This window comes from Falco biarmicus, chromosome 11, assembly GCF_023638135.1.
Source record: "Falco biarmicus isolate bFalBia1 chromosome 11, bFalBia1.pri, whole genome shotgun sequence".
Taxonomy (NCBI): domain Eukaryota; kingdom Metazoa; phylum Chordata; class Aves; order Falconiformes; family Falconidae; genus Falco; species Falco biarmicus.
In genome coordinates, this window is record NC_079298.1 from 26,541,106 (window position 1) to 26,561,097 (window position 19,992).

A 19,992-nucleotide genomic window follows, 5' to 3' on the forward strand; every position below is an offset into this window, starting at 1 on the left:
TTCGCTTGTTTAAGCTAACTTTTATTAAGTCTTAAGTGAATGCTTAGAGAATAGCCGTACACAGTAGCAGGGCTAGCTAATGTACTGAAGACTTTCAGTGGAATTAGTAATTTGTTCCTAGTTTTGAAAATGAATATAAACGTGTGGAATACTAATATGCTTTGGTTTGGTTTAGTACTGATAGTTAGGGAACAGCTGACAAAGTCAGCTAGCTGACTTTCTGATCTTTGTATTTATCATCTTGTATCTGCAGATATACTGACACTTCAGTATCAACCAGCAAAATGATAACATTGGAAACTGAGTAATTAAAGCTGTTTTCTTTTAACTTTAGCTAGATCTTCTGAAACTACTCGTACCATTCGTTCTGTAGCTTTCTTCAAACTGTTTGCTGTCTGTATGGCATGATCCAGAGTAGAAGTTAAAATCTGTTGGGAATAATAAAGTTTAGTCTTGCTAACACTGAAGACAAATCTTTACGTAGAATAGAAAGTGATGTTTTAATTAAGGTACTATGCAGCATTTTCACTCTGAGTAAATGTTGAGAAATAAAAAATCTGAGTCATGATAAACCACTCCAGGATTCATGTTGGAAATACCTCTCGGTTCAAAGGATTGCACAATCAAAGAGAAAAATAAGAGTTATTTAACAACCTTTCTAAAGTAGCAGCCCCAGTGCGGTTATGTTTGTAGTACTGAGAAGGTTTTCTTATGGATTTGATAGTGGTTTGTGTTGCTAGGGTGACATTTTTCATTTCAGTATATGAAACATAATTAAGATCCGGTCCTTTTCTGTCCCATTCAGCTTTTATAGAGGGACTAAGCTGTATAAAAAGTCTCTGACATACTCGCATGAAGCAATATACTAAAATATAAACTCATATACTTGTGTTTCTAACTTCCTTCTCTCTTATCCTCAGATGCATTAGACATGCTTAGATTATAATAATCGACTTGCTACTAAGAATGTCCCATTCTTAGTCCCATGTTCAACAATACTGTGACATAGGGATGTACTTTTCCCGGATAAATTGTGTGGGGTTTAATTTTCACTCGGAAGTCTTACATTTGTATTGGAGTCACTGGCGTTTCTGATGTTGACTGCGGGTTTCCTTTGGGCAGACTTCTTGCTGGGTAAGTATTGGTGTGAAAGGGTAACTTTATCGTATGTGCTTGAATAGTAGGTTTTGACAGCTTCAAAGTTTTGCCTAAAGATAAAATATATACAATAAAATACAATTTTAGTAAGCAAAAAAATTTCTAAACTATAAATTATATACACTTTGATAGCATACTCAGTGGCAAGTTAGTTTTACAGTGAGTAGAATTTTTAATTTAATTGTAAAACACAGTCCATCATAATCAGTGTTACATCTGTGTTGTAGTAAGATGACGTTCCAGGATGCAGTCAGGAGCTCTCATAATAGCATCACGTTCTTGGTGCTGTAGCTTTCTCTCACAGAGTGGCCTAGGCTATTGATTCTCAAGTGAAGCTGCTGTACTTCCAGGCAATAGTGCTATTGAGTAATGCCGTCCAAAAAACATGGTAACAAAACTTGTCTGAGTTTGTCTAGTCTGTGCTACGGTTCAGAATCCATTTTACTTTCTAGACTTCCAGTGTAAATTAATGTTAACCGTTAAAAGTAGGACTGTTATTTATGAAGAAATGGTTGGTAGCAAACAGAATTGCATCTTAAATAATACAGACCTGCTTTCAAATCTGTGAATGGGAACAGCCCCTAATAAAGTGAGGTTTTTTATTTTTTACTACTAAATGTGTTGGCTAAAGAAGTCAGATAGTTACTCTTCATGAAATTAGAAAGATGGAAGAGCTACTCTAAGAATTATTCACGCTTGCTCTTAGGGTAAATATTTTAATTTTACTAATGAGAAAAATTTTAATGTACAGCATGCACTGCAAAAGAAAACATTCCTCCTGCTTATGATACTTGTGAGTGTTTTTCCATGCTGAATCTTCAACAGTGGCATTTTCTATTGTACTACATTCAGTTATTGCTACAGCTTACCTTTCAGAAGGTCTGTTTACAGGTTCGCATGGCTGCTTATTTTTCTGAGCTTTTTGAGTGGAGATTCTTTTTTGTGAATAAGCTGGAGTTGTTAAGGCCATGTGTAAAACAAAAGCCAAAAAAAAAAAAAATTTCTGTGTATTTAACACTTTTTCTCTATTTAGCATAAATAAAAACCCAAGTATCTATCACTGCTGAATAAAATTGAATGCTACTTTGATTTATAGTGTTATAATATTCATATACAGAAGTAGCTAATTTATACTTTTTCTTCCCACTGTTGAAAACTTCTATTTTCTGCATGCGATTTCTTCCAACAGTATATAGAGAGGAGTCTGAGATAAGTGACTTCCAAAGCTGATGTTAAGCATTTAAAAAGAAAAAAAAAACCCAACCAAAAAACAAAAAAAACCCAACCAACCAGAAAACATTAGGTTTTCCTTGACTCCCTGCATGTCACACGATTTGAGTGTAGAGCCGAAATTTTCTTTAGTACTTGTTTATACTACATTAAGTAACGCTAGCACTGAAAAAGTTGGCACAGCAACGCCCAATTTTAATATTCTTCCATGTGGTACTGCAAAATGAGATACTACTCTCATAAACAAAATATGGAAGGGACTTTTCTTATAAGGAACCAGAGAAGTCTAAAGCTGTCTGGCATAGGGATTAAACTTGGCCAGGTATGTAAAAGTTGGATTTGCTGATCTTGGTCTACAAGATCTATATACATCCACTGTTTAGCCACAGTGCTACTGGTTGCTTATACTGAATTAAATTTGGCCTGTTACGTGCAGTGTGGCTTTCTGCCCCTCAAAATCTAGCCTGTGATTGTCATACTTACAGGATGAACCAAAACTTTTATTTCTGCATAAGGCACAAGACTGAACAGCCTCTTCGTAATTCCTGAGTTTAAATTGATCTCTGCTTCCTCTATGGCATCTGCACCTAAGTCCTGAAAACAAAGACATGTTGTTTAGAAAAACAAACACTGTAAGTAATATTTTTCTGTAGATTTTAACGTTTTTGCAATTATTATACCTCTTCTGTCTCCATGTAGTCTTGTATTGAATGTTTTGTAACTTTTAGTCTCGCAGTTCACAAGTTCCTTGCTCTGTGAATAGTTATAAGAATCGTAGGCTGAGGTGTCTTCTGAATCGCTGCCTAAAATACCAAAGATACATTAAAAAGGTCTGTCATATTACAAATTTTGGCCTGTGTACCTAGGTAATTATTTGGGTTTTAGCATCATAGTTTCTGAGCCCTTTGCTGCCATTAACAGTACTGTAGTTTGAAGTACTTTTTCGTCTGCTTTACAGGTGGGGATTGAACTTTAGAGACTGGCTTTCAGCCCTGACTGTAAGCCTCAAGTGTAGCTTGGTTGGTATTTTTTGATGGTGGTTGTTTCCAGTCCCAGAACTGTTCTTAAACTTTCAATCTCCCTGTCCTTAGTGTTGTGAAAACTATGCAGCCTAAGAGGAATGCAACGAGAGAATTGGGGAGGATCTAGTATGGCACTGTTGGCTATTGCACAAACCGGTATTAACAATAATGGCCCCTGTGTATTATATTGAAATGAAAGGATATCACAGAGAAGTGAAGGACAGCAGGTGGACCAAAGGTAAGAATAACCTAGATACTCAGACATAAAACTGAATCTAGGATAGCTCGTGCTGTTCCTCTTCAGTTGTGGGGTACTAACAGCTTCAGAGTATTCTGCAGTGGAAAGGTAAAAGGGGGATGCCCCAAGAGAAACAAATGCTGACGGATTCTTAGTGAACCTCCAAGAGCTGGAATCTTGGATGACTTGACAGCTGACTTAACTAGCTCACAGTAGCCTGTATGGGCTCTAGTTTGGATTTGGTGAAATTATATTAGGAGCTGGACTGAGAAAGGAGAATATTTCCAGTCTGTGTTAACCCTGAATGGATCAAAGATTTAGGAAAACTTTTTTTCCTTTGTTTTCATGCAAAATAAGAAAGTTCAATCCAAAATCTAAAGTGGAAGTACTGGTATGAAACGTTGCAGTCGCCAAGTTTGGAATATCTTGCTAGGACATGAAATATATGCACGTGATAAGGAGAAAAAGCAAAATCAAAGCACTGTGTACACACCGATGTTATGTTGCTGAAAATGTTAGTAGTAGTTTTTGGAAACTTAACTAAAAAGGTGAATTAGAATTAGAAGAGTAATTCAGGTATGATAGGACTTTTGGAGATTGTCTGGCCCAATCCCCTCTCAAAGCAGGACCGACTTAGATGAAGTTGCTGAAGACCTTGTCCAGCTGAATTTTGAGTATCTCTGAGGACAGAGATGCCACAGCCTCTGTAGAGCAAACAGTCTCAATGTTTGACTAGACCCTGAGTTAAAACTTTTGTTCATATCTAACTGGAAATTCTATTGCAGCTTGTCTGTTGCCTCTTGGTCTGTCACTGAGACTTCCATGGTGAATTTGACTTGGTGTCCTCTTCAGTCTCCTTTTTATTCTGTGTGCTGTGCTAAGCAGTAACATCTGTTAAAACTAAAAAACAATTTTCATGTTGCTAAGTGACAGGAATGTACTACTTAACAGGATTCCATAGTAGGTATGAGTACAGTTAAGACCTTTGTATGCCACTACTTACTCAGGTTGGTATCTGATAAATCAGTTGGTTTTCTCTGAATGAGGAGTGAACATGTTCCAGTTTTGCTTTCCTGGATGTTTGTATTTCTTTGAAAATGAAAACAGAATGATACTTTAATTCTATCTTAGCACCTTTATGACAAGCCTTACGAGCATATTATAGTAATGCTTGACCACTTCCTAGTTAAGGAGAAGGCTTACTCATAGAAAGACTTCTACCTGTATCAAATACCTGAAAAGGTGGTAAGTACAAGCTTAAATTAAAAACTAACTACTTGCAAAATAAAGACCCGTTTAGTTAAAGGACACATTCTGACAGAAGGACCCTGACTTAGCAGAGCTTTTAAAAATCTTTAAAAGTAGAGGTCTTTGTATAGACATCTCAGTAGCAAAGTAGTATGAATTCCTATGTATTTATATATGTGTTCGCTTGTTGCATCAAAATATTATCAATAGCAATCAATTATCAATGATTTCTTAGTAACTTAGAGCTATTAAGGCTTTAATTTTACTGCCTTTGGATAATTAAAGGAATACTTGAGATGTACCTTCTGAGAGAACAAGAACAAAATTCATTGTTTGTGTTATTTGACATTATTTTCAACTTAAGAGTATACAGTATCATCAAATTTATTTGGAGAATTTTCCACCCATTCATGAAAATAATGATTAGAAGCTTAAGCTAACTTTTTGTATGACAGAAAAAAAAAAAAGGAAGCTAGGTGAGTTTTACTAGACAAATGTTAACTTCTACTCTGTAAAATAATTTCAGGGCATATTTAAATGACTATTATTGTGTTCTACACCACATGTATTATGAGATCTAGCTTTGGTTGGTTGGAGATTTAATTTGCCAAAATTTCAGACTCCAAAATATCCCATGCAGAATTATTATATCACACTGACATTTCTGGAAATGAAAATTTACAGAGTGATCCTTACACTTGAAATATAAGCAGATGTATCGATATGGCGGGCTTCCAGGCCTACCAGAGTAGTTCATGACAACGATAAATGTTGTTCATTGCTGAACAGTTTGCAGTCATCCCAATTTGGGATGCTGACATGCATTGCTGAATAGAGAACAAAGACAAAGCTTCTTTTCTTAATACACTTTTGAAATATCTCCGCCATTTAAGCACTGTAAACCTTACACTGGTCCACTAAGATGGGCTACTTTAAAAAAGGATTATATTCGTATTACAAATAAAATTGATGGGAGTTTTTCTATTTGTCATCTGGTAGATCACATACCTTATGTGATTAACTGGTGATAAACTTGAAAATGTCATCCTCTCATATATATTAAGACAATATTCGGCGTTTCGTGCAGAGTCCAGTATAGCCATGCATCAGTGTACATGCATGTAGCTGTTCACTTAACTGTAGAAAACCATGTCTATAACTAGTCAAAATATGTAATACACTTACCTTTTCATACTTTCTTCATCAGCATTAAATTTTTGAGTTGATGTACCCCAACTATGGGATGCAAGACCTTCAGCAGCGTGTTTTTCCTCAGGTGAAAGGAATCTCTGTTGCACCCAGAAGGCAAAACAAATTTACAATTGTTTATATTACTGTGTATCTCTAACTGTATTAGATATCAAACAGGATAGTGTAAACAGTGGCATCATTTGCATATCACTTCTACACTGCTTTTAGTTGCCATCAATGCTACAACTTGATTTATTTTTTCCCAATTCTACCTGTAGAGCGGAGTGGACAAAATATGAGCACCTTTTTGTGTGAAGTTGGAATTTAAGGCATGTTTTCATGTTGCTTTGGGGAGGATTAGCATATGCTGACTTGATTCCTCTCAGTGCCTTATAATTAAGTATCTTTGTAGGCATGCAATTCTGGGTTTTGTTCTCTGAGCAAATAATAAAGGCAGGTTAGTAAACACAGTTAAGTCTTTGCAGAATAAGTAAGCTTTATCACAGATTTTAAAAATGTTTGATAGTCCTTAAACTTCTCCTTTGGAAACAAATTCAGCAATGCTATGACATGCTGTAGTAGCTCAAAAGCTAAGCCATTAAGCTGTGCAAAAACTTAAGAGAAAAATGCTGTATGATCTCAAAGGTGAATAAGATAATCTAAGTTTAAAAAAAAAAAGTGACTATGGAAACAGATCTCATACCATTATGTTGGAAGAATGCTTGTTTGCTAGCAGACCTCCTTTTCTCAGAGGCTCTGTTTCTCTTGTGGAGGTTGATTCAGCTCTCTTTTGTAACCTGAATTTAAGGGGAAACAATTTGGTTTATTTTTCTAATCTCATTAAGATGATTAACATCTATGAAATACCATCTCCGCCCTCCTGGGGAGTATCTAGAATTGCTTCATAAAGTTTTGGTGGTTAATTGTGTAAGTATCTGCATACCTCCCTTTTAAAATTAAAAATGCCACTCAAATATTGGTAAATAATGTCTTATTGGCACTGTACTTTGATTAGTCATTCAAATCCTGAATTTGTCTAGTTGCAATGAATTTTATTCAGAGGTATGATTTAATGTCTAGTGAAAGTGATGATAGTGTTTTGCTTCGGGAAATTGAAGGTCCATATGACCCAGAAAGGCAGGAATGCAAGACTGGAAGGAATTCTGGGGTATGTAGTTACAGAATTCTGTAAAAGCCTTACTCGGGAAATATTCCTGTTGCTTTCAGACATCCCAATTTCTTATATTCAGCAGATTTTAGGCAAGATTTTTATAAAAACTTCAACTGTTCCAAGGTTTTCACTTACATGCGAAGACAAAGATTGCACTTGTTGCCTTCTAAAGAAAATTGATTTGTCTCTGGGATTACATCAGTTGTCTGACTTTTTCCTCCCTCCTTGTTCTTGTGAAGAAATGCAGTTTCAGTACCTCTTCTTCCTGGAGGGTCAGCAATGCTTGAAACTACCGAGCTCTGTACAAAGTAACCATAGCATAGATACATGTGGTCACTGCATTGGAAGTACCTTTCTGAGTGTCTCTAACTTAGGATACAGAAAAAAAAAAAATCTTCTAAAACATTGACTGTAAAAGCATTTGGTGATACTTACCTGTAGGTTTGTAGAAGGCCATGAGATTATTTGTGTGTGTTTATGATCCAGAACAAAATATTACCATACTTAGCAGTAAACTGTTTTCTATAGCACAGTAACATTTGGTCATACAGTAACTCTGCAGTTCAAGAATCTTGGACAAACAAGATAGTACTACTTCCAACTAAATGATAGTGATTAATGCCAAAAATTCAGGTAGCTGCTTGTATTTTCTTACTCTGAACGAAATGCTTTCGAAGCTGGGATTAAGAATATTCAGTGTACCTGTGTTTTTATACTTAGGTTTCTATTACAATTAATGAAATATTATGAAGTGCATATTTAATGAAAAAATACTTTCTTTGAAGTAACACGCTATCTAAAAGCATCATGCTCTTATTAGAGAACATACAACAGTTCAACCACACTGAGGTTCTTCGGATTTGCATCAGTAAAACAGAGTAACTGTAGTCTTTAAATAATAAAACTCACTGAGTTACCTCACAAGGAGAGTACGATGAATTGGCAGATTCGCAGGAAGTAAGCAAAGATGACAAGTTGAATTGGCTGTCATCACTTTGTTCCTGGATGTCTTCGAGCACCATGCCAAGTCTGAATATTTCCCCTTCCACTTCTCTAAACCAAATTGCAATACACAGTTAGTGAAACCTGTATGAACCGATGCTTTATTTCTTTCTTTGATAACAATATTGGGCATTGCAGTACACTTCCATAGGAAAAAAAATGAATTAATGGAGTTCACTGAGATTCTTTTAAGTACTTACAATTGAGATACCCAATTGATTAATTCAGCTAAGACATATAATGCCCAAGATGAATTTTGGCCAAACCACTTCTAATTTACCACATATAACATGAAGATACTGTGTTCACTTCAGAAGAATTCTAATGGATAAGTAAAATAATGTGGTTTTTTAAAAGTGTTTTTCAAACACTTAAAATATGAAAAATACACTCATGTACTACTAAGCACTTATCTTCTAACCTTTCAGGATCAAACTCTCCAACGTTGACAGACTTGTCCTTGTAGTTCTGCAGCTGTAAGTTACGATGCTGTTCTCTAGCTGTTAAGTAATTCCTTTCCAAGGCATCAAGGTATTTTTTCAATTGATTTAATTCCTTCACCAATAAGAAATAATTCAATAGCAAATGTCATTATGATTTGGCAAGCCACAGTGATAGCTACTTATGCTGTGTAAGCGAGATGCCGTTTGCAGTGATGGTGGTAACAATTTTGGTACTGCTCTGCATTGGGACAGGATTGCATCTTATATAACCACCCAGTGCTCTGTGCTGCTCTACTATGTACAAGTGAAATACTAAACCATGACTTCCAAACTGATAGCCTACATGTCAAAATTCATAACTTATATGGCAACTTTAGGCTTTTCACTAATAGTTTTTAATTTTAATCCTTAAAACAGATTTAAGAATCCAGCCATCTACTGACCACCTTCATTTTTGCCTCTTAAACTGTGGAAAAAAAACTGAGAAAAAGAGCATTTTTAAATGTCTGTTGGAGGAAAACATGGAGTACCTTGCCAGCAAATTGCGAGTCTACAGCCATTTAAAGTACGTTTCAGATAGCTGAAAATACATAAATTAATTTACCAGATAGCGGTCTTGTAAAAGGAATGTCTCTTGGGTCATATGGTTAGAAAAGTCTTCCACCTTCAAGACAAAAATACTACTTTTATTTGGAATTTTAAAAACAAATATGCCAAATGAATATAGAATTGGAGCATCAGTGCAAAGTATAGAAACAGAGCTCTTTACTTTTTTTAGCAGTTGATCTGTCTGATCCTTTAGTACTTGAGACATCTTTTCTCCTAGTGTTAGTTCTGGCAGTAAATAAGGAGGATTTCGACAGCCTGCTTCTATTGTACCAGCTGCTGGTAATGCCAATGCTGCTGTTCCAGACTCTGATCCTACATAATACAAGATAAGATCAATCAACTGGAATTTCTGTCCAAAAAGTCTACTCAAAAGTTCTATCAAATTGTGTAAAAGTAATTTGCATAGTTGCTGTAATTTTATTTTCTTGCTTTAGACAAACCATGTGTAGATTGTATAGGAGCATGTAACGTAAAGACTTCAGAGGATGTCCCAGCGTCTTTTGAGTAAATGGCAGTGCTGGCATTTGGAAAATCTGACTGAGGAAGTATCTGTTAAAATGAGAACTTTGGTTACAGAAAAATTCTGGACACAAAATCAGAAATAACTCAAAATACATAGTATAAGTTATTAATGAAATGTTTATTATATATATATAACAATCCCATGTAATTTTCTGTGTTATAGTTCGATATATGTATAGCGTCTTATTGCATAAATACTGAAATACTTCAACTCTGTCTGAAAATCTAAAGATTTTATATAAATGGTAAGTACAATATAAAGGTGACAAAACAGGTTTTGGGAATAATCATGGTCCTAGAGATAAAGGAGAATGAGTTTTAAAAAAATGTGTCTATTTTGAGAGATTTACCTTGGGATTCAATCTCAGGTGGTCAGTGTGATTCTGGGTGTCAGCATGCTGTGTCAGCATCTTGTTTGCAGCCAGGAAATAGTAGGGAAAACTATTAAAACTTGTTACATCTTGAACAATTTGCTAAGATACAAATCTAGGAATGATCTTCAGCATCTGTATAGCTCTGGAAGTGAACTCCATGGGAGGGTATGAAATTGAGAAGTGATTATCTAATTACTAACAAACCTTAAAAGAAATTTACTACAATAAGAGAAATGCTGTGGTCAAACAAATCCTTTAAAAAGGAACTGACCTGTCAATAAATGCCAGTATAAAAATACATGAAGAAAAACTTGCAAGTTAAAGTAATCTTGATTAATTTCAACATTTACATATAATACTAGAAATAACAATTTATAGTGAATTTCCTAATGATTTGATAGGATGCTTTATCGCAAATAATATGCCAGAGCATCATTAAATATTTGGTAATGAAAGTTCCATATAAATTCAGTCCCACAATTCTATTTGTGAAAACAGCTGTTGACTAAAGTGATAAACTCACTGATGCCTATAGGCTGCCTACATGAACTAGCCATCTTAGATTTTACTGGACACAGAGTATCTTCTTTGGTAAAGCCACTCTACCAAGTATTAAGAATTTATCTTAAAGCATCTTAATTACCTTTAGCTGTTGCAGCAGTTCTGGAATGCTTATTTCTTTTCTGTTCTGTACAGAATGGTTCTTATTTTCTAGAACGTTTTTCACAATTACTGATTTACTTTGCAAAATAGGGAAGGATTTTGCTCTTTCAATGGTAGGAACTGAGTTAATGTTGTCACTTCTTTTTGGTACTTTAACTTCTGAAGCAACTTTGGAGACATCAGGAAGGCAGTAGTGACCTTGACCTTGGCCATATTTGAGCTTGCAAGGTGAAACTGTTTTCTTAAACAGGGCGCTCTCTTCTTTCGTGTTTTGCGAGATGTGTGTATCTTCTTTTTCGCCAATCAGTTGTGAATTTTCTTGTCTGCAGCCACACATAACAGTGTAAGAAATGGGTTTCTTAGGAACACATATCTTTTTGTTTAGAAAATTTTGATTTTTATTATGGGTGTTTACTTCCTTGTGTTTTTCTAAGTGATACTCTTCAAAGTTAGTTCCCCATTGTTCGTGCACCGAAGGGTCTTTGACGTGTTCTGAAGGCTCAGGTTTGCCCACAGTGTCATCAATACTTTCAGTAAAGGATGTCTCTGGTATTGTCTCACGTTCGATTAACTGGCATGTGCTCATTAACTCACCCTTAGAAAAATGACGCAAAAGGACATTGGACATTTTTGAGTGAGTTAGATATTCTTTGCCATCTAGTTTACTAAAACTACAAACAGGTAATTCCTTCTTAAAGGAAGCTTCACTTCCAGGCATTTCAACTGAAATTCCCATTGTTCCTGTGGCACCTCTGTGGCAACTGCAGAATTCTTCAGGCTGTGGACAAGTTTCATAATTTGCTGTTCCTTTTATGTTTTTGTTACCTTCAGAAGAGTCAAAATTTAAAATAACAGATGTATCTTTTGTACAAGTACAATCATTCAAATTGTAGAAATTTTTACTGTGTTTACAGGTTATTCCTACATCTCCATCATAAGGTAAGTCGTCGTGTTCCTCATCTGTTGCATCTGTGATACAGCCTAATTCATCTGAAAATGAACTATTCATTTGGGTTTTCATCCAGTCTCATGGTTTGCACTTTTTCATAGTCTCCGTATCCAGTCTACGTAGAATATGAATGCCATTGCTTTTCTGATTTTGGATAGACTTTTTATTACTGCAGCAATCAAAATCTGTAATGTATGAGTAATAATAATGTTATACTGAAGTACATCTTATTCTCGAATGTGTTTTGTCTTGTACCTACTGTAGGTTTTTTAGGACCACGCCGCTGACATGGATGTTTCCTTTTCACTCTTACACGTGCAAGTCTGGATTAACTGCTGGGGGAGATACAGAGACATGAATGACAAAGGCATTGGGAAATGGAGAATTGAGCTTAGCACCAGGTAACTGTCTTTGCTCGTTAATTCCTTTTGTAACGTTCTAGAAACAAAAAATTGGTAACAGAGCCAGCAGAATTAAACATCAGTTAAAATAAAAAAATACACTTTCTCACACTTCACCTTGCCACTTACAGAGTGTTTCTTCAGCTTCTGCACCAGACTAAAATAATTTTTTTGATTTCTTGCCCTCTTTTGTCAGATAAAATACAATGAAGTAATATGATACTGAAGTAAGGTACAGGCTTGGCAGCTTCATCACATGCACTGTGGTCACCACAAGCAGAAATCAGCACACTTACAGCACCGGTTTTCTATAGGTGACAGGTGTATGGCTGCGTTGCTTTGTTGGCTGTGGGAAACAGTCGCACTGCTGCTGCGCTTGCTGGAGCTGCCCCCGAGCAGGGCCTTCGGGAACAGGTGGGCGGCCAGCAGCGGGGGCCTGGGCGTGGGGCCCCTGACGTACCTGCCTCCCGTCAGGCCGCCGCTGGCGTGGGGCCCCTGACGTACCTGCCTCCCGTCAGGCCGCCGCCGGGCGTGGGGCCCCTGACGTACGTACCTGCCTCCCGTCAGGCCGCTGCCGGGCGTGGGGCCCCTGACGTACGTACCTGCCTCCCGTCAGGCCGCTGCCGGGCGTGGGGCCCCTGACGTACCTGCCTGCCTCCCGTTAGGCCGCCGCCGGGCGTGGGGCCCCTGACGTACGTACCTGCCTCCCGTCAGGCCGCCGCCGGGCGTGGGGCCCCTGACGTACGTACCTGCCTCCCGTCAGGCCGCTGCCGGGCGTGGGGCCCCTGACGTACCTGCCTGCCTCCCGTCAGGCCACCGCTGGCGTGGGGCCCCTGACGTAGCTACCATAGCCTTAACCCTAACACTAACTTGACTAACCCCAACATCCCTGAACCCCCAAAAATCTTCCCAGAGGTGTCCAGAGGGGGGGCCAGTTGCAGGAGGTGGGTGGTCGGGCCTGGGCAGACTCCTGACACCCCCCTATAACCCATGATGCCCGTAATGCCCCGCTATATCCCATATTGCCTCATAACAGCCTCGCCACATCCCTTAAGGATACTGAAAAGGTATTAGTGGGGATTATGCCATATAGTGATGCATTTGTGTTTCCAAAGTATTATGGGATGTACTGGGGCATATGTGGGGCATGATGGGATATACCAGAGCATTAAGGGGGACTATGGGATATAGTGAGGCATTTTCCAAGTGTTATGGGATATACCATGGTGATAGTAGGGCATTATGTGATATAGTGAGGCACTTGTGGGGCATGATGGGATATACTGGGGCATTTTTATGGGGTATCATGAGATGTAAGGGTGTGTTAGGTGGGATTATGGCATATAGTGGGGGAATTTCTGTGGCATTTTGGGATATAGTGGGGCATTTGTGGGGGCATGATGGGATACAGCGGGGCAGTAGGGGGGCACGATGGGATACAGCGGGGCATTTGTGGCAGGATTATGTGATATAAGTATATAAACTGGGGGGAGTTGACCAGGAGGGGCCGATCACTGCTGGGGGACTGGCTGGGCATCAGTCAGCAGGTGGTGAGCAACTGTATTGTGCATCACTTGGGGTTTTTTCCCCTTTGGGTTTTATTCCTCTCTCTTTTTCATTACGATGGTTATTATTACTGTATTTTATTTCAATTGTTGTTCTTACCTCAACCCACAAGTTTTAATGTTTTCCTGATGCTACTCCCCATCCCACTGGGGACAGGGAGTGAGCAAGTGGCTGCGTGGTACTTGGTTACTGGCTGGGTTTAAACCACAACGGTCCCTTCTGGTGCCCAACGAGGGGCCTGAAGGGTTGAGATAACGACAGATCTGACCAGAGCATGTCAAAATCAATGTGTTGTAAGCATTCATTTTATTGTTTTAATAGTCACTGGCCACACTGTTGGTTTTTTTTTTGGGGGGTGGTGGTGTTTTTTTTTGTTTGTTCTCAGAGTTACATTATACAACACCTTACTTTAAGCTTGTGTTTGCTGGTTTAGTATTTATCACCCTTGGGGCCTGGGCTAAGGTTCTTGTTTTGCTGTGCTTTGCAGTACTGGCTTGTGGCATGTTAGAATCCTTGGTCCTGAAACTAAGCTGGTCTGTGTGATCAGTTTGGTCGTCACCTGTGTACTTCGGGTGCCATCCCATGGGAACTACCACTAATTACACCTTTTGCCCATTCTCCTCAGACAGCCAACCTATGGGTGAGACATCTTCCTACATCTCCCCCTTCTTCTCCAGGCTAGTTACAGAAGTATTTAAGAATTTTGAAAATTTTGAATATCCTTGGGCTGTTGAAACCTGCCTATTGCTGGTCCTGATACTATTTCTAGGAAAACTAAATGTGGTTCTGATTTTGCTGAGAATTAAGCAACCAGCTGTGGGTATTCCAGGTCCTGCAGTGAGGCACTGCAGCTACTCAGACTGAATAAGGAGCCATATATGATTTATTTAAGGAACAGTGTGCTCATGTTTATCTGAGGAGACCCTTATTGTTAACTTGATGTACTAAATCCTCAAACAGGTGACATAGGGAGTGTGCTAATTGTCCAGGCACAAGATATGTTAATATTGTTAACTTGAAGATATACTAAATCCTTGAATGGGAGTGTGCTAATTGTCCAGGCACAAGATATGTTAATGAGTTCCCAGAAAGTTAATGAATAAACATGAGTGACTTGTATAAAGAGGGGGCTGAAAGGCTCCCTTGGTGTGCATGACTTTGGTGGAGCGATGCCCCATGCACCCAGTGCTGCCGAATAAAGATAACCTCTGCTCACCTGCATATTGCAGACTGATTCTTCAAAGCAAGACCCCCGTGAGAGGCACTGTGGCTAGTCAGACACCTGCACTGGGCATTGTGGCTACTCCAGCCCCAACAGCAGGTACTGCAGTTACTCAGAACCCTGTGATGGGCACTGTGGCTACCCAGATCCTGGCAACAGGTGATGCAGAGGAACAACCCATGTCTGTATCAGTGACCCCTACACAGAAGAAGAAATGGACATGAAAAACAGCTCATTTAGTAATGGAGGATGCAGCAGGGCCACAACAGGAACTGGAGGAGGAGGAAGAACAGGAGGTAACCACTTGACCCCTGTCCCTGAAGGAGCTGTGGGCTATGCAAAAAGATTTTAGCTGTCATCCAGGTGAGCACGTTATCACCTGGCTGCTCTGATAGTGGGCTAGTAGTTCAGAATTAGAGGGTAGGGAAGCCAAGCAGCAAGGCTCATTTTTTAGAGAAGGGAGCATTGACAAGGCAATTGGAAGAGGGACACAAATCCTCAGGTTCTGGTGGTGGCTCCTGTCAAGTGTTAAGGAAAAGTATCCCTTCAAGGATGATATGACATGTTGCCCAGGCAAGTGGACTGCAGTAGAGAACGGTATCCAGCACCTGTGGGAGTTAGCCATTCCCCTGGCAGCCTTGTAAGAGCCCCACCAACACTGGGGCTACATGCTTTCCTAGCCACAAAACAGTTCCCTCATTTTCTCATTCTCATGGAAGTCTGCTCCAAAATTGAAAACATCCAGCAACAGCTCCCACACAGAAGTTTCGAGGAAGGAATTCTATTGCTGGTGCTCGCTTTCCCTTTGCAGCCTTATAACAGCTGAAATAAAACTTGGGCTGGGTGCCAGTTTGGTTAAAACTAAATATAATCCACAAATGCACTTAACTGGGCACACACAAACACAATGCATTGCAATGTGTTGAAAGCAAACAAATGAGTGCCACTGTGAACTCCTCTGCATGGCAGAGAACCCACTCCCCCCCCCCCCCCCCCCCCAACAGTACCATAGGTAACATGGAACTCTCTGACATACTGACCAAGTGAATTGCCACTGTCAAACCTGGGTATTAAATATCGGTAAAACTTTGGGAGGGGGTGAAGAGATAAGTCCTAATGTTTTATTCCTCCACACCAATGGAACATCTTACGCGTGCATGCATCCCCTGTTAGAGCCCACTCTTCTAGGGAGGACCTTCAGCATTGATTTATCTGGTTTTGAGCTGAAGGGCTCCCTCTTCTCCAGGTCCCTGCTAAAAAGACCTGTCTGTGCTCAGGAAGTCAGCTTGCCTTTTCTCTCTTCACATCTTACTCTAAGAAAATGAGTCCAGTTTTGGGGTATGGGACTGCCAAAGCAAAGATTTAGCTGTTCTGAAGTCACCTTTATCCAGCAAAAGGAACAACAGAAGTATTTCTTGCCTTACTTCGTGGAGAGAAATCAACCCCTATCAATACCCTACATGAATATTGAAATAAGCTCCTTTATACACAAATGCGGCATGCTAGTTTACTTGATTTTTGTGACCTTAGTGGAATTAGATAAGGAAATAACCCTCTGAGGTGAAGGCACAAAAGGCCAACACAAAACTACCCGTTGCTGCCCAGTGCCAGGTGAGCTGCCCACGCTGCCTTTCAAAAACCCTTAGAAAAGTGACTAGCAAGAAAAGGAACTGAGTTTCATCTACGAAGTCCCATATGTAAGAGGTAGTAGACCCACTTCCTCAGCCTTCCCCTGACAAGCAAGACATCAGTGATAAACAAATGGGTTAGCTGCAACACATTGGCATACATCAGGTGCAGCAGGTACCTGATACATTGGATCAACTACTAGTAAGTAATGAAGGTCCTGGCCCCATCAAGACATCATCAGAAATGCTCCTACAAAACATAAAGATGAGGCCCCATTCCAGGAACTGGACCAAGAAGTTATCCCCACCTCCATGCAGAAATCCCAATTACTTGCATCCCAACATCTTGCCCTTCCAGCAAGTGCCGGGGAGGCTCAAGTCCCCCGTAAGAGCTAGGTCTGTGATCCAGAGACTTCCTTGAGTTGTTTAAAGGAGATGCCACTTGCTTGTCCTGATCAGGACACTCACCTCTGCCACGACCCCAGAGTAGTTTCCATGCAAGTGCATGAAGAAGGTTAGGAGCAGACAAGGCCAAACACACTCTGCTTCCTAATGATGAAATCACTTTTGAACTTTAATTCTTGTTTCAGCATGCCACCAAAGCCAGCCTACTTTGGGACACAATAGCTGATAAAAGTAACAGTGAGATTAATACAGACTGGATAAACTGTAAGCACAACCATTCAGATGGATAAAAGGTAAATACATTTACATAAATGGATAGCATGGAGAAAATGTAAACATAATCATCCAACAATAAAAACAGTAACAAATTCCAAGACAGAACGTTGGCTAAGCTGCAAACAATGCACAGCAAGATGGGAAACACCAGGAAAAATTGAGCTCAAATCACTGGGTCAGTGGAGGGATTTGTTTCCACAGCTGGGCTCCTTCATGCCATTCCCATTTATCAGAATAACCCTGCAGCATAAAGAGAGAAAAGGAGAGAAGGCATGAAGGCCAAGCCAGACGCACCACAGTGGTTCCTCAGAGCAGTGGACAGGCAACTTCAGCAAAGCTGCCTCCTACAGCCCACCCCTGCCACCCTGTGTCTTGGCACGGAGCACTTACTGGCACATGCAGGATATGAAATCACTCCATCCAGGCACTCTACATGAAGTTTCTCTGTGGGTGAAACTATGCTGTATGACCATTTGCAGTTAAAGGAAATATAATCTCCAGAGCGATAGGTGGAAGTGCTCGATGGCCTTGGTGACTGTAGTTGAATATTATTAGCATTCATAACCTCCTCCTGCAATGTACAGTTCTCTGCAAAAAATTCTTTCGTTATTTGCCTGTAGGCTTCACACTGGACAACTGATGCTCTGTAACTGTAGGTACCAGCCCAGAGCCCCTGAGAGCCCTTTCCCCAGCAGTATATCCAGCTCAGGTATGCTGGTCAACGGCTTCCCAGGAACACTGACCCTCACCACCTGCAGCTTACAGGATGCTCCCTCACCCTGGATCCTCCCCAGGCCCTCTCCCAGGAAAGTTAAAGGCTTTCCCCTCAGCTTCAGCACTAAAAATGCAACAACACAGCAGCTAAGCTGTGGCTGAAGTGGAGATGACTTACTTCCTTCATTGCACCGTGGATATTCTAACGTCCCCATCACACACTGCACTCTGAAGGGCGAAGATGCTGGGTCCGCCACATATCCTCTTTTACACTGAAATTCAATAAAGTCACCCGATGTGGAATACAGCTTTGTTTTTGTGACCCATTTCAGCTCAATATTGTTTCTGTCCATGTCTTCTTCAGATGCTGTACAGGCCACTTGAAAAAGGCATAAGAAGAGTGTCATGACTTCATACAGCTGCACCGCAGGTACCTTGTTTTCCTCTAGAGCCTACAGAAGTTCTACTCATCAACAGTAAAGACATTGACATGCAAGCTAAAGGGAAAGAAGACCATGGCTGAGACCCTGCATAGAGCTACAGAGAAGCCTTTTCACTCTGACAATCACACAGGGCAAGATCAAAGCACAGGTGGGGAAGGTAACAGGCACCAGTGAACTGCCCTGTATCGTTTTTGGGATCGCCTCTTCTCTTCTGCTCAGCAGTTCTCTGTATTTGTTTCCTCACAGCTATGGCACGGATGCACCCCCAGATTTCCCCAACACTGCCATGTACTCTGACCCATCCTCCCCGCTCACAGCCTGCTGGCCATAGCAGCATCCCCAACTCGGAAGCGTTCGGGAGCCCTGCACGGCGATGGAGACCTGCTCACACAGAGGGGGCCAGCCAAACTCTCCTCCCAAACCTGTTGCGGCGGCAAGAGACAGCAGGCAGCAGAGGGGACTATGTGAGCTGCCTTCATTCAAGAAGAAACTCCTTTTGGACAAAAGAAGGACTCGTTGCTGTTCTGCCCTGCTGGCACCATGGCCTCAGCACAAGTGCTGCTGCACAAGTGATGCCCCCAGGATCTGAGAAGACAAAGTAACAGTCACACAGCCTTTGGCCACACAGCACACACGTAAGCCTACCTAGGCAAACTGGGGGACTTGTCCACTGCCCGTTAGTACAGGTGATATACCGGGATCCTTCCAGGATGTAGAGATTTGGGCATTTGTATTCCAGAGTTGTACCTGGCCGATATTCTCGCACAGGGAAGGAAAGAATGTCTCCATTTTCAATAGCTGGAGGAGGGCCACATTTCCCACCTTTCCCTGGAAGGAAATTCCCAATCAGAGGGCATGCTGTGAGTTTAAATACAGCCTGATCTTAGTTTAACTGCTGTTTCTGCACCCATTTCAGCTTCCAGCTGGGTGGTGGTTGAGTCAAATGCTGCTGCATTGGTTCATGTGCTGAAACTTTCCGTATGTCTAATGAAAACAAATGCGATTATTCAGCGCACTCATGAAATCCTAGGAGGCACCAACACAATACCTAGGTATTGGCCCACACATCAAATTCTACTCTCGGTTGATTTAGCGTTGATTTGACTGCATGGCATTCAATATAGCAGTGTTATTGTCTGCATTATTGGCATCTCAACTCACAGGGAAGCTGTTGGTTCTGTTCTCCCACACTGATGGCAAAATTTTCACTCTCTTCTCGTCAGGCAGACCAAGAAAGGAGATACTAAGTTGTCCAAGGACTACATCCCAAAATCAGACCTGGCCAGCAATTGTGCTCGGCCTCATGGTGGTTTTCTAGATGTGGCTCTCTCAAGTGAAGCTACTGGGGTCACACAGCTGTTAAACTCGTCTGAACAGCCACCGAGGGAAACGGCTTTTTCCTGAGCATGCCAGATACATTGTGTTTGTGCACAATAATGAGACTGAAATGTGGAGAAGTAAATGCCACCTTGTCAGCTTCATGACAGTCTCACTGACAGGTGACTGTAGGAAGAGAG

At 40.5% G+C, this 19,992-nt stretch overlaps 2 protein-coding genes across 2 annotated transcripts in view; both read right to left on the reverse strand.

Moving 5' to 3' along the window:
- On the reverse strand, positions 1-12,215 carry AKNAD1 (AKNA domain containing 1). Its single transcript, XM_056356204.1, has 16 exons — positions 10,852-12,215; positions 10,185-10,307; positions 9,753-9,861; positions 9,473-9,624; positions 9,308-9,367; positions 8,682-8,815; positions 8,176-8,311; positions 7,394-7,557; positions 6,791-6,884; positions 6,082-6,185; positions 4,652-4,737; positions 3,069-3,191; positions 2,872-2,982; positions 2,028-2,109; positions 1,067-1,208; positions 1-428 (listed from the first exon to the last, which is right to left on the reverse strand). The coding sequence occupies exons 1-16, from the start codon at positions 11,890-11,892 to the stop codon at positions 309-311; spliced, it is 2,781 nt and encodes a 926-aa protein (XP_056212179.1). The 5' UTR covers positions 11,893-12,215; the 3' UTR covers positions 1-308.
- A 4,968-nt stretch (positions 12,216-17,183) lies between these two features.
- CFH (complement factor H) overlaps positions 17,184-19,992 on the reverse strand; it is a 34,079-nt gene continuing 31,270 nt past the window's right edge. The window contains exons 21-24 of the mRNA XM_056355524.1: positions 19,121-19,303; positions 18,211-18,411; positions 17,709-17,906; positions 17,184-17,558 (exon numbers count right to left, since the gene is read on the reverse strand). Of these exons, the coding sequence (XP_056211499.1) occupies positions 17,548-17,558; positions 17,709-17,906; positions 18,211-18,411; positions 19,121-19,303 (593 nt within the window). The 3' untranslated portion in view covers positions 17,184-17,547. The remainder of the gene's footprint in view (positions 17,559-17,708; positions 17,907-18,210; positions 18,412-19,120; positions 19,304-19,992) is intronic.

Bases quoted from the DNA above. Each gene is read 5' to 3' on its own strand.
- AKNAD1 (XM_056356204.1), bottom strand. From the start codon at position 11,892: ATGAAAACCCAAATGAATAGTTCATTTTCAGATGAATTAGGCTGTATC. The intron at 9,862-10,184 runs GTAAATCTCTCA...TCATTTTAACAG, and splicing joins ACCTGAGATTGAATCCCAAG to ATACTTCCTCAGTCAGATTT. The intron at 7,558-8,175 runs GTAACTCAGTGA...TACTTTGTACAG, and splicing joins CATCGTACTCTCCTTGTGAG to AGCTCGGTAGTTTCAAGCAT.